Raw genomic sequence first — 27,374 nt, 5'->3', positions numbered from 1 at the left:
CTATACCCATCATAATTTTATATACCTCCATCAAATCCCCCCTCATTCTTTTACGCTCCAGGGAATAAAGTCCTAACCTATTCAACCTTTCTCTGTAACTGAGTTTCTCAGGACCAGTAATGATATATTTCCAAGTCAGGATGGTGAGGCAATCTGGAAAGCAGTGATGTTCCCAAGTGATTGCTGTCCTTACCCTTCACCTCTGCCAAGGTCATGGGATTGGGAAGTGCTGCTGCAGAAGCCTGGGTAAGTGCAGTCTGTTTCGTAGGTGGTAGACACTGCAACTACGATGCATAACTGCCAAAAGGAGTGAACGAGCAAGGTGATCGTCAGAGTGCCGAGCAAATGCACTGTTTCATCCTGAATGAATTTAAGTTGCTTAAAAGCTGCTGGAGCTACACTCAACAGGCAGCTGTTGTCCTCCTGACTTATGCAGACATTGGAAAGCCTTTGGGATGTCAGGAGGTGAGTCGCTTGCTACAAGATAACCCAGACTCTGAGCTGCTTTTGTGGCCTGAGTATTTACTGTACATAATTGGTTCATTTGACTTTCTAGATATTGAGTCAGGGGCTTGGAGATGGCAATAATCAGACCCTCTCATTGCAAGTAGTTAAACTGTTAAAATTATTACTGTAATAATGTGGATTGACAGTTTATCTTAATGTTCCAATTGGCTGAGCAACAGGTCACGTTGCATGTAAATAGGGTTTGCTACTGCAGGAAATGGACAGTTGGTGTTTTGAGTAGAGACCATTCATCTGAATTTTCAACAGGCAGTAACTAGATAACAAGTTCAGGCACAGACTCAGAGTGATACTTCCACTTTCCAGCCCAGCAATCATGGAGCTAACTTAAATCACAATTCTGGTCATCTAAAAGCTGAAACCTGCAATTATTATTTTAGAAATTTCCAGACACAGAGAGGACGTACATTTAATCATTTAATGAATGACAGAAAATGAAGGAGAAACAGTTTGGGAGCAAATTTGTACTCCAATCTAAACACAAGAGTTCACATTATTCAAGGCATTATTAGTGACAGACAATCTATGATTTCAAAAAGGGTTTAACTCCGTAAAGCTTGTTACCACACTCAGCCATACAACTGTCTTGAGTCCAAGACTTCTCGAGGTGCTTCTCCCTGTACTGGTTACAGCAAATATCCCCTGAATCGCCACAACTGGCTCTGTGCTGCAGACTTCCACAAATATGTCCAACTGGAGCTGGTTATTCTATACTCCGTGTACTCTGAGGTCTTCAATACTCTCACATCTGACTGACTAAACCTAGGTTACTTAAGAGTTTTTAAAGGATGAAGAGGGTCAGGCAGGGAAATGGAATATCATCCCCTACTCATCCTGAGCAACCGCCTGGGTAACCCCTCATGCCCCCCGTCTGGGCAGTGAAACATCTGTAGGAGGTTCTCAATGACGATAACCCAAAGTGAAGGTTTTCAGAAGTGTTTAAGATATTATGTTTGGAGATATAAGGTGACTGCGGATGCTGGAATCTGGGGCAACAAACAATCTGCTGGAGGAACTTAGCAGGTCGAGCAGCATCCGTGGGGTGGGGAGAGGCTGAAGTAATTGTTAATGTTTCAGGTCAAAGTCCCCGCATCAGGAATGGCGAGTGTGGACAAGAAACAAAGGTTCACCAGCTGTTGTAAGCCAGTGTGAGCAATGTTTTGACCATTGTCTGAGCTGAAATAGTCTCCCCTCAGTCTAGACAATTAATCCAGGCCACAAGCGATTGCCTCTCCTCTGGCCTCTGTCCCCACCACTTCCCCATTCTCCCCACCCCACCCCATCCTGTACTGACCTGTGTGATTGCACTACCACCTAGTGGGGGGAAATGGCAACTGCGGAAGCCTAGAACTAACTAAAGTTTTTGCTCTACCCAGCTAGTTATACAGCACATAATGGTCCAAATCAATTGTCAACACGCACTAACTTCATTTTACTCTCCCACAACCCACCAGCTCTCTGCAGATTCCACCACTCATCCTACTTCCTGAGGAGGCTCTGCTCATTCAACATTGGCAGTAATTTGCTGCAGATGTTCTACGACTCAGTGGTGGCCAGCATTCTATTCTATGCTGTGGTCTGCTGGGGCAGCAGGGCGAGAGCAGCTGATGCCAAGAAGATCGATAAGCTCGTCAGGAAGACTGGTTCTGTTCTGGGGGTGGAACTGGATTCCCTGGTGGTTGTGTCTGAGCGTAGGATGCTGCAGAAGCTACAGAGCATTATGGACAATCCCTCTCACCCCCTCCATACTGGACAAACAGAGGAGCACCTTTAGTAACAGACTGATTTCACCAAGGTGCAACACTGACTGCCACAGGAGATCTTTTCTCCCTGTGGCTGTAAGACTCTGCAACTCCTCCTCCTTAAGTATATAAGTATATGGTTTCATTACACATTTGTATTTTGCACTATTACTTTTTAATGCACATTTTGTATTCTTTCATACCTCAATGCTTACATTTTGTATTTTAAAGTATATATTTCCAACTGAACAACCTTGGAACAATAATTTTCTTCAGGGTAAATAAACTTTAATCTTATCTTATCATCTACATGGTCTCAAGGACATGGGAGGAAACTACAACAATTAGAGGATACCTCGTGTGGTCACAGAGAGAATGACAACAGAATGATAGCACTGTTCGGTTCATTGCATCCATTATTAACTGCTCTTTCACAAACCCATGCTTGCACCCAAAAAGTTTAGCATTCACCTTCAAGCCAAATGTTGAGTACATTCTGAAGCTCAGTGCATCCAGAACTGAGGTGAAGGTATATGTTTTTGATCTCCAGTTTGAGTAACTGACTTTGTCCAGATGTTCCTGCAGGACATGGGGGTATTAGTGGTGAAAACGGGAACAATCTACTGGAGGAACTATGGGACACTCACACTGTGCAATGGGCACCTAGTGTATAACGAGCTGGGATCGAACTTTCTGCTTTGCCCTTTGGGCTGTGAGTTGCAGAGAGTAGGTGTGTGTGAGTGGTCAGTGCCAGCAAGAGAAAGAGAAATAAAAACAGCCCGTGTCACACAAGAATACAAAATCTAAAGCCAAGGCATCAATGAACTTTGAACCAAAAAAGTAGAATTAAAGCTTCTCTCTGAATTCCTTCTTGGAAAGGCTCCTTCTCCTGTTGCTGTAGGGATCTTGATGGTGTTCGAGTTTGGAAAGGAAGAGAAAGTCACCGCCTTTAACTTCACGTACAGCTGCTGGAGCAAACCGTGCTGTTGCTGGCTGTCTAAAGGTGGATAGTATTCCCCTTTACCAGTGAGCATTCTTTGCCCTTGCTACTTGATGGAGGAATTGTGTGTGGCTGGCGTATAGTTTCTGCTTCTGCTCGATATCCATCCACTTCACCGCACCAGCATCATCCCCAGCCTGAAGGTTGAGCTTTCCTACACTGTCACCTGAAGCAAGACAGAAGCCAAGTAACACTACAAGGTCATCAGGAGTTAACTGCTAGAGTGGTGAGACTGACTATGTGGTCTGTTAATTTACGTACTAATGCGGAGAAAGTTATTAATCAGACTGCGTGGGTTTGTTTATGTAAGTGTATTCAGAATGGAGGTGGTTACTGGAACCATGTTCAGGGTCAGTCATTTACTGTAACGAGCAACACACCCAAAATGCTGGAGGAATCCAGCAGTTCAGGCAGCATCTATAGAGAGGAATAAACTGTTACATTTGAGCCAAGACCCTTCACCAGGACCTTGAGTCCTTGGCCTGAAACATCGGTTGTTTATTTCTCTGTAAGAAAACAACCCTAAACATTACCAAAAATAATGATCTAGTCTTAAGATCACTGCTTTCTCTAGGACTCTATTGTGATCCAATTAGCTATGATATTGCTGTGTTACTAACATTGACTACAACATGACTTGAGATGTTCTAATCGGGAGGAAGAAAATTGGAAGTTAAAACCTCTGTTCTTTCAGTTGCAACTAAGTCCAGTGGTTGAACCTAATTCCACAAGTAACAAGGCAGTCTAAGTCCTCACAATAAAAAAAACATTTAAATTTACTCCTTGTAAGGACCACAGCCAAATCAGAAATAATTACCTGTCTCATCGTGGAAATTCATGGCCAAAGTTTCCATCCAAGCATTATCAGTGTTTCGAGGATCGTCAACATATCCTTTGTACACCTAAAGAGATGGAAATCTCAGAGTCAAGGTACATTTATTGTCCAGGTATGTAGTGTACATGTATCCACATACTACCTTGAGATTCATTTTCTTGCAAGAAAATAAATACAATAGAATATATGAAAAACTATACCTAAATATAGAGCAACAAACAACAAATGTGTAAAAGACATAAGGCTCCTGTATCTCCTGCCTGATGGCGGCAGCACATAGACTGTATGTCCTAAATGGTTAGATGGATGCTGGTTTCCTTCAACAGCGCTCCTTGTAGATGTGCTCAATGGTGAGGAGGATTTTACCTGTGATGGACTGGTCTGTAGCCACCACTTTCTCTCCAATTTTGAGAAGTGATCATTTAAAGGGACATTTAGCTTGGATTCTAGCATCGCTGTCTCACTTGCCCATTGCACTGAGATTAATTAATGAAATCCTTGACTTAACAGGACGTGAAGTGAGGGGTGGATAAACCAGTGAAGAAACAACAGGGAGCAGAGTGAGTGTCTATCAGAATCAGGGATAGTATCACTGGCATATGGATTGAAATTTGTTGCTTTGTGGCAGCAATACAATGCAATACATAGTAATAAAAACTATAAATTACAATATACAAAAAGATTAATTAAGTAGTGCATAAAGAGAGGGAAAAATACTGAAGAGGTGTTCATGGGTTCATAACCCATTCAGAAATGGTGGCGGAGGCTAGTGGCCTTGAAAGAGCTGGTGAGGTCTGCAGCTTTTTCCAGTCCTGTGCCATGGCCCTCCATACCAGACGCTGATGCAACCAGTTACAATGCTCTCCGTGGTTACATCTGTAGAAACTTGCCAGTGTCTTTGCTGACATACCAATTCTCCTCAAATTCCTAATGAAATATAGCCACTGCCGTGCCTTTTTTGTAAATGCATCAATATGTTGAGCCCAGGATGTTAACACCCAGGAATTTGAAACTGCTCTCCCCTTCCACTTCTGATCCTTGATCAGGATAGTGCATATTCCTTCAACTTCCCCTTCTTTATGTCCACTATCAGTTCTTTGGTCTTACTGATGTTGAGTGCAAGGTTGTTGCTGTGAAACCACTCAACCAGCTGATCTATCTTGCTCCTGTATGTCTCCTTGTTATCATCTGAAATTCTGCATGCAATGGTTGTGTTGTCAGCAAATTCATAGATGACACTTGGGCTGTGCCTAGCTGCACAGTCGTGGGTGTAGAGGGAGTAGGCCAGTGTACTAAGCGTGCATCTTTGAGGTACGCCAGTGTTGACTGTGGATAGTTATTTCCAATCCGCACAGACTGCGGTGTCACAGTGAGGGAGTCAAGGACCCAGTTACCGAGGGAGGTACAGAGGTACAGAGGCCTACATTTTGGAGATTTTTGGTTAGAACTCAGTGTTGAACGCTGAACTGTAGTCAATAAACAGCAGCCTGACATATGTATTACTATTGTCCCGGTGATCAAGATTAAGTGGAGAGCCAGTAAGACTGCATCTGCTGTTGACCTATTGTGGTGATAAGCAAATTGCAGTGGGTCCAGGTCCTTGCTTAGGCCGGAGTTGATTCTAGCCATGGCCAACCTCTCAAAGCACTTCATCACTTCATCGCAGTAGATGTGAATGCCACTGGGTGATCAGGAGACAGGACCAGAATCAGAATTAATATCACCAGCATATGTTGTAAAATTTGTTGTTATGCGACAGCAGTACATTGCAATACATAGTAATAACAACTATAAATTACAGTATATATGTATAATAGTTACATTAGATAAGTAGTTCAAAAAGTAGTGAGGTAATGTTCATGGGTTCAATGTCCATTCAGAAATCCAATGGCAGAGGGGAAGAAGCTCTTCCTAAAACATTGCATGTGTGCCTCCTCCCTGAGCAGTGAGAAGAGGGCATATCCTGGATGATTGGGGGGAGTCCTTAATGATGGATGCCGTCTTCTTAAGGCTTCGCTCCTTGAAGATGTCCTGGATGCAGAGCAATAGTTGTTGAGGCAGATCACCCTGCTCTTCTTGGGCACTATTATGACTGTTGCCATTTTGAAGCAAGTGGGAACCTCCGACTGCTGTGAAAGATTGAAAATGTCCCTGAACACTCCCACCAGTTGGTTGGCACAGGTTTTCAGAGGCCTACCAGGTACATCATCAGGGCCTGACACCTTTCACCCTCCTGAAAGATGTTCTAACATCAGCCTCTGAGACACAGATCACAGTCACCGGATGCTGCAGGTATTCGTATAGATTTAGTTTTACTCTCCCTTTCAAAGTGAGCATAAAGGGCATTGAGGTCACCTGGGAGTGAAGCATCACTGCCATTCATGATGTTATGTTTTGCTTTGTAGCAAGAAATGGCCTGCAGACCCTGCCAGAGCTGACATGCACTGGATTGTATCTCTAACCTAATTGGAGTTGTTTTGTCACTTTTAAGATAGCCTCCCATAGGTCATACCTGAACTTCTTGTACAGTTCCGGATCACTTGAATGCCACAGATGTAGCCCACAGCAGACTACAAATGTCCTGGTTCATCCACAGCTTTTCATTTGGATATCTCCTCAAAGGCACACACTCACCCACACAGGTTTTGATGAAGTCAGTGAGAACTGTGGTGCTCATTCAGACTTGAAGACGAATCTGTGAATATTGTCCAGTCCACCAACTCAAAGCAGCCCTGTAAATACTCCTCTGCCTCCCTTCACCATACCTTCTTGGTTCTCACCTCTGGTGCTGCGGTCTTTAATCTCTGCCTATATGCTGGGAGTAGAGGTACAGACAGGTGACCGGACTTTCCAAAGTGTGAACGTGGGATGATACAGTAAGCATTCTTGATCGTGTGTTGGCTCCTGTGGTTCCATAGGTGATATGTTGGTGGTAGTTGTTCAAGATGGCCTGGTTGAAATCTCCCACAATGATAGGGAAGGCATCAGGATGCACAATTTTCCATTTGCTGATTACATTGCCTATCACTTGCGAGCCTGAACTCCTGGATTGTTCTCCCTTCTTCTCCAGTTCTGATGAAGGGTCTTGTCCCAAAACATTGATTGTTCGTTCCTCTCCATAGACATTACCTGGCCTGCTGAGTTCTTCCAGCATCTTGTGTGTGTTGCTGTGGGTTTCCAGCGTCTGCAGAAGGAGGAGGAACAATCCAAGAGTACAAGCTGGCAGGTGACAGGTGAAATCAATGAAAGGAAGACGGGGATGAAGTGAGAAGCTGTGAGTTGATAGGTGAAGAGGGAATCTAACAGGAGAATAGAATGCATCATAGGAGAAAGGGAAGAAGGAGGGGCACAAGAGGGAGGTGCAGGGCCTGTGAGAAGAGAAGGGGTAAGAGGGGAGCCAGAATGGGGAATGGCTGGTCTCCAACACCATCACACTGAGCCCGGGGTCCCCCAGGGCTGTGTGCTCAGTCCACTGCTGTTCACTCTGCTGACCCACGACTGTGCAGCAATACACAGCTCGAACCACATCACCAAGTTCGCCGATGACATGACCGTGGTGAGTCTCATCAGCAAGAACAATGAGTCAGCATACAGAGAGGAGGTGCTGCAGCTAATGGACTGGTGCAGAGTGACTCTGAATGTGAACAGAAGAAAAGAGATGGTTGTTGACTTCAGGAGGAAGCGGAACGACCACTCTCGGCTGAACATCAATGACTCCTCCGTAGAGATCGTTAAGAGCACCAAATTTCTTGGTGTTCACCTGGCGGAGAATCTCACCTGGTCTCTCAACACCAGCTCCATAGCAGAGAAAGCCCAGCAGCGTCTCTACTTTCTGCGAAGGCTGAGAAAAGTCCATCTCCCACCCCCCATCCTCACCACATTCTACAGAGGTTGTCTTCAGAGCATCCTGAGCAGCTGCATCACTGCCTGGTTCAGAAATTGCACCATCTCAGATCGCAAAACCCTGCAGCGGATAGTGAGGTCAGCCGAGAAGATCATCGGGGCCTCTCTTCCCGCCATTAGAGACATTTACACCACACGCTGCATCCGTAAAGCAAACAGCATTATGAAGGACCCCACGCACCCCTCATACAAACTCTTCTCCCTCCTGCCATCTGGCAAAAGGCACCAAAGTATTCAGGCTCTCATGACCAGACTATGTAACAGTTTCTTCCCCCAAGCTATCAGTCTCCTCAATACCCAGAGCCTGGACTGACACCAACCTACTGCCCTCTACTGTGCCTATTGTCTTGTTTATTATTTATTGTAATGCCTGCACTGTTTTGTGCACTTTATGCAGTCCTGTGTAGGTCTGTAGTCTAGTGTAGTTTTGTGTTGTTTTACGTAGTTCAGTGTAGTTTTTGTATTGTTCATGTAGCACCGTGGTCCTGAAAAACGTCTCGTTTTTACTCTGTACTGTACCAGCAGTTATGGTCAAAATGACAATAAAAGGTGACTTGACGACTTGAAATGACAATAAAAAGTGACTCGACTTGAAACTCTTTAATAAACAAGGCTCTCCAGGCAGGGCTGTCCACTATGTTAAAGAATAACTGATGCAGATTAGTCACTGCAATTAGTCAATGACCATTTATCATTGACCAGCAGATGGATTTCATGTAACAATCCCTATGTTTGTGTGTATTATCAAGGAGAGAAATGGTAGATCTGCCACCCTCGCACACTCTGTAATCTGAATGGAAGGTTGGTTCTTGATAGGCTTTCAGTGCACCATGCTTCGATGGGGCCACGGTTGGTCTCCAGCCAATCTCAAGAAGCTGCTGACGTTTGGTATACTGGGTCAGCCTGGAAAGGGTATGGAAGCTGGCAGGAACACAATGGAGCTGTACCCTTGCAAGAATCAACTACACTGGTCCAGATTTAACAATTTCCTCTAACTTTCCCCAACACCATAGTTCAAACTTTCCAACAGTCCAAACATTGGCCACTGGAGCAAGCCAAGCAGCGTCTGTGGAGAGAAATGGACAGCCTAGATTTCGTGTCAAGACCTTCCAACTAAGCTCAACTGTCTACTATAACAGGCCCCATAAAATTCCCAAACGACCATAGAGAATGCAATTTTATAAATGTGCTCTCAATATAATGACAGCATTATAGACTTCCCCTCTGTTTACCTTCCATGTGTCAGATCAGAGACTATAACACTAACCATCTCTCCAGCTTGAAACAGGGAGTTGATTAACTCTTTCACTTTCTGCTTCTCGGCTTCTGATAGATTTAAGGAGTCCAACGTTTCCTCTCCAAACTCTCGTCTGAGTGTAACTGACACCTTCTCGCCAGGGTCTACCATTCCCTGTCAGGAGACAAAATGCAAATGCAGCCTCAGAAAGGGTCTATAGTTTTCGCTCCTGTCTCGAATCAGATATTAATCCAACTATTGAAAATACTAATTCACCCCGCATAAACAGTCTCCAGACAGGCTGACTGAAACCAGTGTTTCTAAACTAGTGATCTTGGATTCAGCATTACATTCAAAGCAGTTTAAAATGTTCTCTTCCCTAAGATTATACCTCAAAATGATAATAGCCAAGTTTAACAATGGGTGAGATTCTTAGCATAACACCAGCTTGTGCTGAGGACTCTCATTCTTCAGGGAATTGGTTGGGGCTGCCTGAGCCACTGAGGCTATTTGCCAGAAGCATAAGAGAATTTTATTTCTGTTGTGTGAGCTACAGACTCTATTCGTTGGTGTGAGCTGCCTTCAGCTATGGTGACATCAGCTGTCCTTGGGCGCTCCTGACCCTGAGACTGAGGGGGGCAGGCTCGGCTCCAGCTCCTTTCACAGAAGCAGCATGGGACTGCAGAGACTCCAGTCATCTGGACTGTCAAACAACTGCCGATTCCCACTAAGTACCTGAAGAACATCAGTGGTATGATAAGGACAGTGGTTAGCGTAACGCTATTACAGCGCCAGTGACCCGGGTTCAATTCCCGCCACTATCTGTAAGGTGCTTGTGCCCTGTGACCACGTGTTTTTCCTCTGGGTGCTCGAGTTTCCAAAGACATACAGGTTGGCAGGTTAATCGTTACATTGGTGTAATGGAGTGGTGAGGGCTCATTGGGCCAGAAGGGCCTGTTACCATACTATATCACTAAATAAGACAGCAGTCAGGTGAGGTACCGAAAGAACACTAGAGTAATGGAAACGACGCCAGAAAATAGGCCACCATTCACCACAGAAGGATAACATAAAATGGAGGCAAGACATAAAATGGCAGCAGCAGAAGTGCTGAGAAGATGTTGTTAATCTAAGCCATCACGGAATACCTCGAACGTGGGTGAAGCCAGAGCTCGCATGCTTACCCCAGGAATTGCCCACTCCTTGTTGTCTCTTCTGCAAATTGCCACAAACTGCAAGATTGGCTTCCCAGAGCAATTGTGAGTCACCAGTTTTCCACCCTCCTTCTTCCACCTGGAAAGGAGCAGGAGAGAGCGAGAGACATGAAACAGGGAGAGGCAAAGAAGAGTCAGATGCACCACAGAAGCAAGACACTGAAAATTTATCACCATGCACTGGGCCACAGCTATTTGCATGTTAATGCAAGCTCTGTCAAATCAACAGTTATGTAATACTGTTAAAAACATTTATAGTCCAAAATATACTCTTTATTACAAACAACTGTCTTTAGAATCTCTATCAGAAAGCAAGACGAAACTGTAAATCAGACACCACCACCCTGCAAAGTATTTTCATTGAAGACTGGTGTATGTAGGAGCAAACACACTTTTCTTTCATTTGTTTGGAGGACAATGGACATAGGACATCGAATAGTACAACACAATACAGGCCCTTCGGCCTACAATGTTGTGTCGACCCTTAAACCCTACCTCTCATATAACCCCCCACCTTAAATTCCTCCATATACCTGTCTAGCAATCTCTTAAACTTCACTAGTGTATCTGCCTCCACCACTGACTCAGGCAGTGCATTCCACGTACCAACCATTGTCTGAGGAAAAACCTTTCTGTAATATCCCCCCTGAACCTCCCATCCCTTACCTAGCTACATGGTGTGGTACCGTGAGGTCCTAGCTTTCATCCAGTGTTGTGTCAGCTAAGAGCAGACACATCAGTAACATCTAGCAGTTTAATCAATCTTGCGACATGAAGACGACAAAATAAAATTATTGATTCAAGTTGGAAACCTTCCATCAGAACAGGGAATATTAGAAATTACATGTTTTAAGTTGCAGTGTGGAAGAAAACAAAGAAAGTGTCTGTGATAGGGTGGGGACCATAATACCCTGTGCATCAGCCAATCTCCTATTCATGCTAGTATCCTTTTTGTAATATCTTAGCTTGTTAAGCAGCCTCATGTGTGGCACCTTGTCAAAGGCCTTCTGAAAATCCAAATTTGCAACATCCAATGATTCTTCTTTGTCTAACCTGCCTGTTAGATGTCAGGCAAGCTCATTCTGTCATGTGCCTCCAAGTATCCCAAAGTCTCATCCTTAATAATAGACTCCAACATCTTCCCAACCGCTGAAGTCAGGCTAACTGGCCTGTAATTTCCTTTCAATACACACTACATGCTGGAGGAACTCGGCAGGCCAGACAGCATCTATGGAAAAGAGTACAGTTGACTTTTGAGCCGAGACCCTTCATCAGGACTGGAGGATAAAAGACGAGGAGTCAGAGTAAGAAGGTGGGGGGAGGGAGGGAGAAACACAAGGTGATGGGTGAAACCAGGAAGCGGGGAGGGTGAAGTAGCGAGCTGAGAAGTTTGATTGGTGAAAGAGATACAGGGCTAGAGAAGGGGGAAGTTGATGGGAGAGGACAGAAGGCTGCAGAAGAAAGGGAAGGGGGAGGAGCACCAGAGGGAGGTGATGAGCAGGTAAGGAGATAAGGTGAGGGAGGGAAATGTGAATGGGGAATGGTGAAGGGGGGGGGCTGTACCGAAAGCTTGAGAAATCTAACTATCAAGTCTCCCATCGCTGTCGTTCTCCCTGACTTTAGCCTTTCCTGCTGAAACTCAGAGCCACTGGCCAGACAGCTGTTGCTGTGCCCTGACGGGTCATTCCCCCCGCCCCCCCAGCAATATCCAGAGGGGTATACTTGTTGTTGAGAACATGAGTTGTAGAGTCCTTGAAAATGAGTCCATAGTATGCCCACTTTGAAGAAGTTTTCTCTCTCTCCAACAGTAGTTCTGAGACCTCCCTCACACTGCTCCACCTCTGTGGTTTCTACTTCTCACCTGCTCATGAGCTCTTCAATGATGTTCTTATTGAGATGCAGGGTCTTGACCTGAAATGTCAACAATTCTTTTCATCTGAGAGATTCTGCGTGACCCACTGATTTCCTCCAGCGGATTGTTTTCTGTCTAATTCAGTGTGGAATCCCGAGAATTGTACTGTGCCTGGCTGGCAATCTGCATTTGCTTTCAATGATATAGAGGAGAACACAATCCTCTGGACACAGTATTTAATAGTGTAAGTGAGTGGCTACTTCAGTGTCTGGGTGTCTGGATGGTAGGAAATCAAGAGGTAAAAGGGCAAATGCAGAAACTCCTGCAGTTGCATGGGGAAGTGCCATAAATGGGAGAGCTGATGTAAGGAAAGAGTCCTTGGTATATGTTAAAAGTGTGTAACTCAAAATAAGAGACGGAGACAGAGAGTGAAAAAGAGAGAGAAAGGAGGGTGGGGGAGGGGAGAACAGACACAATGGAGCTGAATAAACTCTGAAAACAAATACTGGAAGCAAAGTGAGAGGTTTAATCAGCATAACTATTACCTTATAATGGAGTTCAGATTGAACGGACGGCAGAATTGGCACAAGGGGTCAATTTCCTGTTACTGTTCTAATAGGGATCTTTGCAAATACGAGTGAGTGCACTGGGAGGTTACATTTCAATACATTGCTTTACATTAATTTCAGAATCAGTTATTCTGAAATACAGAGAGATCTGTAAAATGTGCCTTAATAAACAAATGAGGTAGCACACACCTTGTCGCAATGGGGTCTGCTGCATGATTAGGGCCCCATTTTCCCAGGAGTCCTCGCCCTTTCAATCCAGTCCGTCCACAAGGGTTCCTGAGGCACAGAATAACATGGAGGAGCACCAGTTAAGCACCTCAGCCAACACTGGCAGCCAGTTTAAATGGGCAACCCCACACTAGCACAAATTAATGGATAAATTCATCTAACTGCAGCCCAAGACATCCTACCACTTACAAAGAGTGAACACGAAGTCCAATCACCTCTTACTCCCATCAATTATTCCACTTATGTAACCCGTTACGTATTGTTTAAAACGTTGAACATAGAACAATACAGCACAGTACAGGCCCTTCAGCCCACAATTTTTAAACCAAGATCTATCTAATGTTTCCCTCCCACACAACAGTTTTCTTTCATCCATTTGCCTATCTAATAATTTCTTAAGTGCCCCTAAGGTATCTGTCTCTACCACAACCCCTGGCAGTGCGTTCCACTCACCCACCACTGTGCAAAATAAAACTTAACCTAACATTCCCCCTATACTTTCCTCAAATCACCCACTCATGTTAGCCACTGCCTCACATGGAAAAAGGCACTCGTTGCCATTCTATCAATGCCTCTTATCATCTTACACACTTCTATAAAGACTCCTCTCATCCTCCTTTGTGCAAGGAGGAAAGTTTTAGCTCGCACAACCTTTCCTCATAAGACATGCACTCTAACCCAGGCAAATCCCCCCTGCACCCTCTTTAAAGTGAAACTGTTTTGCTTTTTTCCTCCCTCCCTTACCTAACTCAACCTCTTACAGTCCACAGAAAGGTGTCCTGCTGTCACAGCAATTTCCACAATGCTCCATAAGCAACTTCTGGAATGACTTTACGGCTCCTCTCTCTTCTAATAGAGTTTGTATAACATCATTCAGTGCCTTCCAGTGGAAATACACTGAAACATAGCAGTTCTCATCAAGATAAAAGGTGTTATGAATTGGGAATGAACTAAAGTATTGCATTACCCAATTTACACATTCTACAGAATTATTCTTCTGTAAGTGGTACACTCAAGCTGCCATGTTGCATTAGCAGTTAGGGGTAATTCGGAAAGAGACAGTTTGTACCAAATTTCCTCAATGCCTTCCTCCAGTGTTATAAAAAAATGGGAAGAGTGCAACAGGCCTCCCAACCAATGCATTGAGGCTGTACAGGAACATCATTGTGTTGCAGATGCAGCTTTTTAACACACAGGAACACAATTATGAGCAAAGAGTCCTCCTCTTAAATCTCTTAACATTCAGCTTTTCATGAGCAAAATAACTAAAAGACATCATGTTTCACCAAAAGAAGAGAGTAAGATCAGAGAAGGGTAGGCTGAAGTATTACGTGGGTCTGGATATACCTATCTGCATTAGTTAACAGTGAGCAAGTAAGTCACACCTTGGGAACCCGTTTATCACTTCATATTTTCCTGTATAGGACCGTCGATCTACGTCACCATCCAAATGATTAAATTTCAGCGGCTTAACCAATTCTCCTTCATTTCTGTAAATTAAAACAAGAAAGATAAGAAACTGAGTTAGAGTTGCATCACATTTATTGCAAAAATTTGCACAGGTATATGGATTGGAAAAATTGAGAGGGATATGGGCCAGATCTCTGTAAGTGGAACTAGCTCAAAGAAACACTTCAGTTGGCAATGGACAAGATACATTGAATGGCTAGCTTCTATGTTGTATTACAGTACAAAGGTAAGAAATGAATGAATGGGAGAAGTGACGAAGAGGATGATAATGGAAACACTACAGGTCTGGTACCATGTCCCACATTGTGAAGTATTATTAATCTTATTTCATATTTATACAACTGATATACACATATTTATATATCAAAGTTACCCTTACATCACCCTCAGATTTAATACCAGTTAGTATTATTATGATGCTTTTTGCACTTTGTAAGTGAACTCATTCTATTTCTGGTGTTCCCACAACCGATGGTCTCACTTTCAGGACTACTTATCTTGTTATTTCATGCTCTTGTTATGTATTGCTATTTATTTATATCTGTATTTGCACAGTTTGTTGTTCATTGATCTTCTTTACAGTTACCATTCTATAAATTTGCTAAGTATGCCTGCAGAAGAAGAATCTCAGGATTGTATGTGGTGACATGTATGTAGTCTGATAAATCTTACTTTGAGCTAAAAGATCGTACCTGTCCTAATCACAGATGGGTGGATATTCCACACTATTGAGAAATACAGTGTAGATTCAAGTCCCTTTACATTATCTGGACTGACATGGAAGTGCAATGCTAAATGACTCCACTGTCAGAGCCGCCTTTGTCCATCAAATCAATGCAAAGGATCTCAAGGCATCAGAAGACCAAGGAGCCCTACCCATAGTCCTGGCTAATGTTTATCCATCAAACCCCGTCTCAACAGACAGATTATCTGATCATTTCATTGCCAACTCTGAGACCCTGCTGTGAGAAATCAGTTGCCACAATCCTAACTTTTTAACAGTGACTATACTACAAAGACACCTTTAACTTTTAACAGTCCTGATGAAAGGTCATTGACCAGAAATATCAACTCTCTATCTCTTCCTACAGATGTTTCCTGACCTGTTTTATTTCAAATGTACTTCATTAGCTAAACAAAGGCTTTGGAAGGTCTTGTATTTATATAAACGATTTTCTCAACAAGTTCCTTCTTCTCATATGCCTCTTCAGTTGATAGCTCTATGGCCTGCGTTACAAGTGTTTAACAGCATATTGTGGACAAGGAACTGGTAATCAAGTCATTAATTATCCAAAGCTTGTCACCACAGATGGTCAATTCAACAGTCAGATACAGCCAGAAAACAAGAGAACATAGATGCCGGAGCAAGAGTACACCATGTGGCTGTTCCAAAGGTAACTGATATGATTATCTTTTATTTTAGACCCTGCCCTCTGTCAGATTGTAGAACAAGAGGCAATACAAAATATGGTTCCAGGTTTCAATCAGATGTATTCATTTGGAATATTTCAAATTCATTTAAACTGATTCATACTCAATAATCTTATAATTTTGGTAAAAAAACAATGGGATCTGTTTCCTTTCAGATTATTGCAGCAGTCTCTTCAATAGCTGGCATGCAATAACACTTCAACTAAATTTTCATGTGGACAAATACACTGAAACACTTCCTTATCACACACAACAAACAAAGGCAGGAGATGTTAGCAGTAACCAGAAGTTCGTTCAGAGATAGATTCAAAGACCGGAAAGGCTGCAAAAATGATTTACAAGGATATTGCCAGGATCTGAGGGACTGAGTTATAAGGAGAGATTATAAAGGCTGGGCCTTTACTTCTTGGAGTGTAGGAGAATGGGGGTGGGAGGGGTTTAATCTGATACGTATTTAAAATTATGAGGGCCATAGATAAGATGAGTGGTCTTTTATCCAGGGTCAATGAATCTAAAGCTAGAGGACGTAGTTTTATGGTTATAGAAAGGTTTAATAAGACCCTAAGGATCACTTTTTTTTATTACACTGCAGGTGGCAAATACGTGGAACCAGCTGCCAGAGGAAATGGTTGAGGAAGGTACATTAGAAACATTTAATAAGTACATGAGCAAGAATATGAATGACAAGAGGGATAAGAACCAAGTGCTGGGAAGTGAGAATACATCTTGGTCAGCATGGACAAGTATGGGCTGAAGGACCATTTTCCGTGTTGAACAACTTGATTCTATAACTGGATGTGAAGAAGGGGGTTGTAAGTGAAGGCATTTAGGGATGAATTCCATAAGGTGATGCCAATGTGGCTGAACAAGAGTGATGAAGAATAACAGGATTATAGGAACAGTGGGTCACTTGAATTTGTTTAATTAGATCAGGGTTGGTCTGAATTCTGGTACCAGCGATGTGCCTTGGTTCATTATTCCTTAGTATCAATTTCAGCATGCAAATAGCATAATCTGCAAATGATAATGAATGTCAATAGGACAGAGACTGAAGACAAGCTTTATTAGAGAACTAGATCTAGATGCTCTTTGTATGAAGAGTAGATCCAGTTGACAGCGCAGCTTAAGAATCAGAGAAATGCAGTCTTTTCAGTCTATGCATATAGCTGGGAAGTGAAAAGAAATATGGGTGGCTAAGATACTGAGACAACAGTTTTGATTTTCCTAATATTTAGTGAGAAGTAATTAAGGTTAACCCAGCCGTAAACCAGTCCGGTGCTAGAGGACTGAATAGATACAGTTAGATATCATCAGCACAAAGATACAGCTGTGCTCACCCCTGTGGACAATGTCACCAGGACATCAGAGATTGAAAAGGGTCAAAGGATGGGTCAAATTGAAAACTCTGGAGACTATGATGGGGGAAGAAAAAAAACACTGCTGAACTATAAGCTCTGGCTAGGTGGAATCAGTGTAAGTTGTCCCAGTGAAGTGGACAATGCAAGAATACAGCGAGCCTGCCTAGGTCAGAATTTGAATCAGGTTTATAATCACCGGCATGTGTCATCAAATTTCTTAACTTAGCGGCAGCACTACATGATAATATAGAAATGAATATGTAAGTCAATTACAGTAAGTGTGTGTGAGTATGTATAAAATAGGTAGATTAAAAATAGTGCAAAACAGAGATAATAATCAGGTGTAGTATGAAGTCTCTGTGTGAAATGGAAGCCAATCACTCATCACACCCATTGTATCAGCGTACCTGTAAGGTGGGTCTGCCCAGGGTGGTTGCTTCAACACGGAGGAGGCAGTGTAATCGACCGGGTTGTAATCTGTCCACGGAACATCCCAGCCCACTTTATTATCAGGGACACGGAAACGGCAGATTTCAGAGCCCGGATACACCTCACCACGTGCTTTCACATGAAGGAACTTGAGAATCTCCATGAGAGGCACAATCCCCACACACCTTGCTTTAAGTAGAGGGCGGTGGTGTAACCATTCCAATGCAGCCAACCTGCCAAAACAGCCAACTGACAAGTAAAGCACCACAAAATGCCACTGGATTACCATTATTTAAACATCTATTTTAAAACAGTGATTACCAGAAGAGCTTTAAATTTTTTAATTAATAATACAAAAGATTTCTTGATATGACATTAGAGTGTTAAATTGTGAGCTGTGCCAGGATTTGCAAGCTGTCATCTCATTCTAACCAGCATGACCTGAGTGGACGTGAGGTGTTATTAGTGTATTGGTCGTTTTGATAATGGTTGAGTAAATGATCCAGAGATGTGAACTTAAATCCTGCAGATAGAACATTTAACATTGGATAATTAAGTAGCAGGAATTAAAATAAACTTATGAATTTACCAGCTTATCAAAAAATAAAGCGATACATGGTATGTTACTATTAGAAGGAAGAACCTATCTTTAGCCATCTGGCGCATGTGACAGCAAATGCAGAACTCAACTGTTGACTTATAACAGCCCTCTCAAATGTCCCTGCTCCAAATTCTGCATATCTCTCTCTCTCTCTCTCTGTCAACATTTACCTGGTTTAGCCCTTTTGCAATTGACTCTTGTACTTCTAAGCTCCAATGAGTAGAATCCCAACCTGTTTAACCACTCTTTGTAGGACAATCTCTTCATTTCAGGGATCATTATAGTGAAGCTTTTCTCAAGCACCTATAATGAAATATTATCTTTTTTTAATTTGGAGAAACAAAATTGTCTATATTCCTCTCGATCGATGTTCCCTCTAATTTGTAATGACCAGTGTGCGCAAAAACCTTGTGCTGTGCAATTTTTTTGCCCAGTGACAACACATATGCAATGAATTTTTAAGTGGAAGTAAACCTGAAGCTATTCTAAGGATAATAAACTACCAAGTCCAATTTGTTGTTCATTGTTTAAAAGAAATAAAATAACTGTAAATAAGAACTTCGATTTCCTCTGGGTTTGATTGTTTTCACTCTCGTTCATCTGCACTCTCACAAAACATATGTAGCAAGCCTTTTGCAGGTAATGAAAGATTTCCTCAACAGAGCTTTTACATACCGTCCATCTGTGATTTGCTTGCTAAATAACATTTTAAAAAGTTAAGTTTCCAAATATCACTCCACTTCTTCCCACTTGCAAATTCTCCAGCAACTTTAGCATCGCGACAATACACGCAGGTAACACCAGCTTCTGTATTGTACATAAATATTTCTCGTAGCTGCACGTTCCTGACCTCATGAGCTTTTGGTTTAGCAGTTTCTACTGTTTCATTAAGCCATTCCACTTTAAGTGAACTAGCAGTTCTTTGGAATTCAACGCAGTGAATCAATAGTTTCAATAAAAGTATAAATAAGCCAGTTCCAAAATCTGAAGACAAATCATTGCAAACTCTGCATTGTTAACACAGTCCTCACCAGAAACTGGAAAAGCAAATGTGATTGTGTACAATCATGAAATACACTTAACATGCCAATGAGGTAGAGGGTGACAACCTTTTGTGCGCAGTTTAAATTCCTTCCTAGTAGCAAAAGATGTGTGTGCATTGCTGTCAATATCATCTCATTACAGCCTTTTGAAAGGCTAATAGTAGGACCCCAGGTTGGAAACTCTTGGCTGTTACCTTGTGTGCCAGCTTTCAGTATTTCATGCACAAAAACCTCCAATTTCTTTGTAGCATAGCTTTCTGTAGTTTTTCCTCCATTTAAATATTTTTTTTCTTTCTTCCAAAATTTTCTTTTTCCATTTAATTTTTTGCCCATTATTAACATTTCTCTGCAAACTGCATCCTCCTTGCAGCTTACCTTCCCATATACTTTTGTGTCATTCACAAAGTTGTCTACTGTATACTCCGTTCAAACCTCCAAGTGATTGATATAAAACCATAAGATTTAGGAGCAGAATTAGGCCATTTGGCTCTGCTATTTCATCATGGCTGATACAATTCTACTCTCAGCCCCAATCTCCTGCCTCTTCCCCATATCCCTTCATGCCCGGACCAATCAAGAATCTATCAACCTCTGCCTTAAATATACATAAAGACTTGCCCTCTACAGCTGCCTGTGGCAAAGAATTCCAGATTCACCACTCTCTGGCTAAAGAAATTCCCCTTCATCTCAGTTCTAAAAGAACACCACTCTATTCTGAGGCTGTGTCCCCTAATCTTAGGCCCTTCCATCATGAGAAACATCCTCTCCACATCCACTCTATTAAGGCCGGATCTGAGCCGTACCCTCCAAATATCCAGACCTGCATCTCGGTTTTTTTGCACTACCATACTTTCCATTTGTCTATTTTCTATTTATGATTTATAATTTAAATTTTTAATATTTACTATTGATTTGTAATCCAGGGAGCGGGAAGCGCAGGATCAAATATTGCTATGATGATTGTACGTTCTAGTATCAATTGTTTGGCGACAATAAAGTATAAAGTACTATTTGATATGTTTAAATAAGGTCACCGCTCATTCTTCTGAATTCTAGTGAATACAGGCCCAGAGACATCAAACAGTTTTCATATGACAAGCCATTCAATGCTGGAATCATTTTTGTGAACCTCCTTTGAACCCTCTCCAGTTTTAGCACATCCCTTCTAAGGTAAGGGGCCCAAAACTGCTCACAATACTCATATGAGGCCTCACCAATGCTTTACAAGGTCTCAGCATTACATCCTTGCTTTTATATTTTAGTCCTCTCGAAATAAATGCTAACGTTGCATTTATCTTCCTCACCCAGACTCAACCTGCAAATCAACCTTTAGCGAATCCTGCACAAGGACTCCTAAATCCCTTTGTGCCTCATATTTTTGTATTTTCTTTCCACTTACAAAATAGTCAAGTCTTTAATTTCTTCTACCAAAGTGCATGGCCACACACTTCATGACACTGTATTCCATCTGCCATTTCTTTGCCCATTCTCCTAATCTGTTTAAGTCCTTTCGTAGCTTCTCTACTTCCTCACAATTACCTGCCCCTCCACCTATCATCTGCAAACTTTGCAACAAATCCATCAATTCCATCATCCAAATCATTCACATATAATGCAAAAAGAATCAGTCCCAACACAGTCCCTCATGGAACACCACTAGTCACTGGCAGCCAACCAGAAAAGGCTCTCTTTTTTAAAGTTACTCATTGACGGGATGTGGGTGTTGCCAGCTAAGCCAGCATCTACTGCCCATCCCTATGCTCTTGAGAAGGTGGTGATGAGATGCCTTCTTGAATTGCTGAATTCGATCATATTATGATCACTTGCCCCCAAGGGTTCTTTTACCCTAAGCTCTCTAATCAATTCCGGTTCATTGTCCAACACCCAATCCAGAATAGCTGATCCCCTAGTGGGCTCCACCACAAGCTGCTCTAAAAAGCCATCTTGTAGGAATTCTACAAATCCCCCCTCCTGGAATCCAGCAACAACCTGATTTTCCCCAATCTACCTGCATATTGAAATGCCCCATGACTACTGTAACATTGCCCCTTTGGCATGCACTTTCTAACTCCCATTCTAATTTGTAGACGACATCCTTACCACTGTTTGGGGATCTCTTTTTTACCCTTTCAGTTCCTTAGCTCTATCCACGACGATTGAAGATCTTCTGACCCTATGTCACCTCTTTCTAATGATTTCATTTAATTTTTTTACCAACAGAGTAATACCACCCTCTCTGCCTTCCTGCCTGTCCTTTTGATACAAAGTATATCCTTGGACATTAAGCTCCCAGCTATAAGCTTTCAGCCATGATTCAGTGATGCCTACAACATCATACATACCAATATGCAACTGTGCTGCAAGATTATCTACCTTATTCCATACACTGTGCACATTCAAGTGTAACACTTTCAGTCCTGTATTCACTCTTTTCGATTTTGTCCGCTTTTTACGTTGCAACTCATCCTATTGACTGCGATGTTGTCCTATCAACATCCTCTCCTCACTACACATTGCCTCAATATATACTGTCAACATTTGTGGTCCCAGCACTGAATCCCGTGATACCCCAATGGTTACAGGTTGTCAACCTAACAATTATCCCCTTTTACCTACTTGCTTCTCCACGCCAACATCTTGCCTCCAACAGGCACCATAGTCGCGTAGTAACTAGCGTGATGCTATTACAGCTCGGAGTTCGGAGTTCAGTCCTGTAAGGTGTCTCTGTATGTCCTCCCCGTGGAATGGGTGGGTGTTCCCCAGGTTCTCCGGGTTCTCCGGTTTCCTCCCACAGTAGGTTAATTGGTCATTTGTAACTTGTCCCGTGATTAGGTTAGGGCTAAATTTGGTTCTCGGGGGTTGCTGGGGTGGTGCGGCTTGAAAAGCCAGAGGGCCTATTCCGCACTGTATCTCTAAATAAAATAAATAACATCTTATGACTTAACGTACTGTGAGGCACCTGATAGAAGCTGTTGTATATCTACTCGTGCCTGTTGATCCACACTGGTCCAGAATTCCTCAATAAAACTCATATAAATTTGTCAGACACCATTTCCCCCTCATGAAGTCATGCTGATCTCTTTGAATGATACAAATGATAACTTTATAAGTGTGGTGATATTATTTCACTCATAATTGATTCTAACAGTTTTTTGACAAAAGACGTTAGCCTTACTGGCCTGTCACTACATGCCTCCCTCCCTTTTCTGCAGGAGTGTCACACTGGCAAATTTCCAATCTTCTGGCATCTAGCCAGATTTTTTGATAGATTATAACTAATGCATCTGTTACGTCAATGGCAATTGCTATTTTAGGATCCTAAGATACCAGCCATCCAGGCCAGGAATCACTGGGAGACCGTTTCGCTGAACACCTACGCTTTGTCTGCCAGAGAAAGCAGGATCTCCCAGTGGCCACACATTTTAATTCCACGTCCCATTCCCATTCTGATATGTCTATCCACGGCCTCCTCTACTGTCAAGATGAAGCCACACTCAGGTTGGAGGAACAACAGCTTGTATTCCATCTGGGTAGCCTCCAACCTGATGGCATGAAGACTGACTTCTCTAACTTCCATTAATGCCCCACCTCCCCTTTGTACCCCATCCGTTATTTATTTACTATTATTATTAATTTTTTTTCTCTCGTTCTCTTTTTCTCCCTCTGACTACACCCCTTGCCCATCCTCTCGGTTTCCCACCCTCCCCCTTTTCTTTCTCCCTAGGGCTCCTGTCCCATGATCCTCTCATATCCCTTTTGCCAATCAACTGTCCAGCTCTTGGCTCCATCCCTCCCCCTCCTGTCTTCTCCTATCATTTCGGATCTCCCCCTCCCCCTCCCACTTTCAAATCTCTTTTAAAATCTTTTTATTATTATTAAATAAGTATACAAAGGGTAAACCATAAAGGCACTAATACACTGTTAGAAATTACAGGAGCTATTAATACAGAAGAAAAAATTGATACAAACAGTGCAATTTAAACATGAAATAATATAGTAAGATAATAGTATACTGATTTTTTTATATATATCAATAGAGAAAAGGAAAAAAAAAACCCCAAAAAAAGACCCAAAAAAAACCCACCGTGCAACTAAACTAAAAGCAAAGCAAAGCAATGGACTAACTTGGAAACAGGTAGAGTTAAAGAACTTAAAATCACGTCCTCAAACCTGACCTCCATTAAAAACAGTTAAAAAAAAGGCAAGAAGGGAATATAAATATGGAACAAAAGAGAAAAAAAATTACATTAAATGACAATATTGAATAAAAGATCTCCAGGTCTGTTCAAATTTAAGTGAGGAATCATAAAGATTACTTCTAATTTTCTCCAAATTTAAGCATAGTATCGTCTTACTAGCTCTCTTACTAAATCTCTTACTAGCTCTTCTTTCAGTTAGTCCTGACAAAGGGTCTCGGCCTGAAACGTCGACTGTACCTCTTCCTAGGGATGCTGCCTGGCCTGCTGCGTTCACCAGCAACTTTCATGTGTGTTGCTTGAAATTCCAGCTTCTGCAGATTTCCTTATGTTTGCAGGAATCATTACCCTATAAGTTTGTTTGATACTGAGTGACGGTAATGGTATCTAACTCCTTCTGAATGCAATATTCATAATATCCTATCCTTTAAAGATGGATGCACACAATAACTGCTTAACTCTTCAGCCACCTCCCCAGAGTCACTCACTCAGACCTCTTCCATCATTCAGCAATCAAGGAACACCTTTATTTGCCATATCCATTTACAAGTATGAGGAATTTGCTGTGCTGTGTTGGTGTGATATGCAACAAAAACATTCAGCAACTGCAAAGAATAAAGAATTATGTAAAAATAAAGTTAGAAATATAGATATGAAATAAATGTGTGAAAATACATATCAGCTCATATTTCCAATTGTAAATACATACTGGTATTTAATTATTTCTCTATTCATATATATTTAAATAAGACAATATATAATATTCTTATATATTTAAAGATCCTCTTACTGTCTGTTTTTATATTCCTCACTAATGTGACCCCATTTAATTACTCTGGATTCCAAACCCACCCAGTCTTCAGGTCTTCTGCTCTGAATTTTACTGGCCGAGGCCTGATGGAGCTGGCTGACAGAATGCGGCTGAGGTGAGAGGATAATCATAAAGGAAAACCTGACCTTTCCTTACCCTCCCTAAGTTAGGTGCTGGAAATCAAGCTGCCCACAACAGCAATGCTTGGAGTGATCACTGCAGTCTTTTTGAAGATCAGCTCTTCACCTGCTGTTATACTTCCTTTATATTTCACTACCGCTGTGCCAGATGTAATGGGTTTCAATCTAATTTGAAACCTCAAAACCAGTTATTGCTGACAGTCCGTAGGCCACCAGCACCAGAGCGTATACTAACACAGAGGCTTACGTCATGGCTGCTAACTTCAACCCAGCAAATGGACTCCGACCCAAAAAGAGTACAGAAAGCTCTTCAACCAGAACCACTACAACGTTGCATATCTTATGAGGACAGGTCCAGCAGTCTAAGGCTTTTCTCTTTGGAGTGAAGGAGGATGACGGGTGACTTGATAGAAGTGCACAAGATTATAAGAGGCATAGATCGAGAAGGCGGCCAGAAACTTTTTTCCCAGGGAAGAAATGGCTAATACCAGGGGGCGTAATTTGAAGGTGATTGAAGGATAGTGGGAAATAGCACAGGTAAGTTTTTTTCACACAGAGAGTGGTGAGTACATGGAGAGTACACTACAGGATATTCAGAACCACTTAGATAAGCACACAGAAGATAGAAAATGGAGGGCTATGTAGGAAGGAAGAGTTAGATTGATTCAGAGTAGGTTAAAAAGCTGGCACAATGTTATGGGCTGAAGGGTCTATACTGTGCTGTGCTCTGTGTTCTATGTCCAGGATGTCCGCGAGCTCTGGTGACAGATTATTTAAAAATGCAAGCAGGAGGGAATCTGCAGATGCTGGAAATTCAAGCAACACACATCAAAGTTGCTGGTGAACGCAGCAGGCCAGGCAGCATCTCTAGGAAGAGGTACAGTCGACGTTTCGGCCGAGACCCTTCGTCAGGACTAACTGAAGGAAGAGCTAGTAAGAGATTTGAAAGGGGGAAGGGGAGGGGGAGATCCAAAATGATAGGAGAAGACAGGAGGGGGAGGGATGGAGCCAAGAGCTGGACAGGTGATTGGCAAAAGTGATATGAGAGGATAATGGGACAGGAGGCCCAGGGAGAAAGACGGGGGGGGGGGGGAGAACCCAGAGGATGGGCAAGGGGTATAGTCAGAGGGACAGAGGGAGAAAAAGGAGAGAGAAAAAGAATGTGTGTATATAAATAAATAACAGATGGGGTACGAGGGGGAGGTGGGGCATTAGCAGAAGTTTGGAGTTACAGGCTCTGAGGTAACATGGATACCCTGGTTCCCGATGGCAGGGGTTACAGGCTCTGAGATAATATGGATACCCTGGTTCCCGATGGCTGGGTTGCAGGAACTGAGGTAACAGGGATACCCTGGTTCTCCTCAGTGGCTGGAGTCACTAGGTGTCTCCAATAATTTTGTTCATTTACAGTGAATCAAAAGAACATGGCGGTGTACACTGTAGGAACTAATAGTTTATAGTACTGCAGTAGCATTGGTTGTGTTCTAATTTGTTCTGTATTTCATTTAAATACATAACACGTTACTTGATTAAATGGTAGTTTGTCTTTTTTTCCACCTTTTTAGCTATTTCTATGAAACTTCAGCTAACTGGGGCAGCCAGTTAATTGGGCCAAAATGTACCAAAATGTGTCCCAATTAATAAGAATACACTGTATATCATAGCTAAGCATGAGCCGCGATCTTAGTGAATGACAAGCAAACTGAAGACATTCGAGGCCAACTCATTCTCCTATCAGAACATACAGAAGTGATACGTTATTACAACAGACAATATTGGCAGAAATATGGGCCATAACAGATAGGGCAGCACAACACATAGACATTACTTCTGCCTGAGGGAAAGTTATTCTGATTCCCAGGCCTGTGTATTCAATGTACAAAAATGTACAGTGCAGAACTTCCCAGGCTCCCAGCTCCCTCCTGTCCTAGCTTCACTGCCTCCCTGCATCCCAGTTCCCCGCAGTTTCAATAGATGTCACTCTTCCTGGCCAAGTCAGGCACCCAAGGACACCTGTTTTTTCAAGTCTAAAACATGAACCCTGTTTAATTCCAGCTCCAGCCTGGTTTCCCCGGTCCACAGTACCTCAGACATCCTGGGCCCCTGAAATGTTTAGTTTCAGAACAACTTCATTGCCCAGCTACCCAATCCCGCCTCATTCGGTCCCCACTCTCTCCTCCCCATCCCCTTTCGCGGCCCCAGTTCCCTCCCCTCCGTTTGTCTATCTATCCCTTCGTCCCTTTCCCCCTTTCCCCGCTCCTCATCCCGTTTTCCATCTCACCCGGAACCTCCCATTACCTTTCCACCGCCCGCACCTCCAGCCTCCACATCCGGGAATAGTTACCTCGGCAACCAATTGCCGCACGCCTCGCTCTCTCCGGATGTACGCATGCTCAGTAGTGTTGGACTGTTGTGACTATTTGGAGATTGCGAGGGCCATATTTGAGACTGTCAGGAGCTCAGGCCGAGACTGGACGTGGGCAATTCAATTTTACTCAGAAAGACAATAGAATAAATATTCAGCTCCCTGCTTCTAACAAGGTTTGGTGGCTGTTAACAGGTCAGCATCAGTTACAAATCACTTCCAGCAGTATCAGTGCTTTGTTTTTGTTTGTATTGTGAACTGGTGCTTCAAGAATTTCCGTTTAAATATTCATTCCCTTCTGTACTGTATTTGGAGCCACGCACACAAAATGCTCTCGGAACTCAGTAGGTCGGGCAGTATCGATGGAGGGGAGGTTGGAGTCGATGTTTCAGGCCAAGACCCTTCATAAGGACTGGAAAGGAAGG

The 27,374-nt window shown here is 42.7% G+C and overlaps 1 protein-coding gene across 5 annotated transcripts; it reads right to left on the bottom strand.

The window, feature by feature from the left end:
• Positions 1–929: 929 nt before the first annotated feature.
• Positions 930–26,931, bottom strand: LOC140190967 (ADP-ribose pyrophosphatase, mitochondrial-like). Of its 5 annotated transcripts, none has more exons than XM_072247976.1 (9): positions 26,883–26,931; positions 22,054–22,349; positions 17,772–18,026; positions 14,491–14,595; positions 13,067–13,153; positions 10,427–10,535; positions 9,273–9,416; positions 4,085–4,169; positions 930–3,433 (listed from the first exon to the last, which is right to left on the bottom strand). In XM_072247976.1, the coding sequence occupies exons 2-9, from the start codon at positions 22,092–22,094 to the stop codon at positions 3,288–3,290; spliced, it is 972 nt and encodes a 323-aa protein (XP_072104077.1). In that variant the 5' UTR covers positions 22,095–22,349; positions 26,883–26,931; the 3' UTR covers positions 930–3,287. The 5 variants fall into 5 exon arrangements, with proteins under 5 accessions (XP_072104077.1, XP_072104078.1, XP_072104079.1 ...); XM_072247977.1 differs by lacking the exon at positions 26,883–26,931 and adding an exon at positions 24,122–24,238; XM_072247978.1 differs by lacking the exon at positions 22,054–22,349 and having other exon boundaries at positions 26,883–26,924.
• Positions 26,932–27,374: the final 443 nt, after the last annotated feature.

Source organism: Mobula birostris, chromosome 31, assembly GCF_030028105.1.
Source record: "Mobula birostris isolate sMobBir1 chromosome 31, sMobBir1.hap1, whole genome shotgun sequence".
NCBI classification, from domain to species: Eukaryota; Metazoa; Chordata; class Chondrichthyes; order Myliobatiformes; family Myliobatidae; genus Mobula; species Mobula birostris.
Note: the sequence above shows the minus strand (reverse complement) of the source record. Positions and strands in the feature narration are given on the sequence as shown.

Bases quoted from the DNA above. Each gene is read 5' to 3' on its own strand.
- LOC140190967 (XM_072247975.1), bottom strand. From the start codon at position 23,923: ATGAAAGTTGCTGGTGAACGCAGCAGGCCAGGCAGCATCCCTAGGAAG. The intron at 4,170-9,272 runs GTTAGTGTTATA...CCATCTCTTTAG, and splicing joins TGTTTCAAGCTGGAGAGATG to GTGTACAAAGGATATGTTGA. The intron at 3,434-4,084 runs GTAATTATTTCT...GTCTTGCTTCAG, and splicing joins GAATTTCCACGATGAGACAG to GTGACAGTGTAGGAAAGCTC.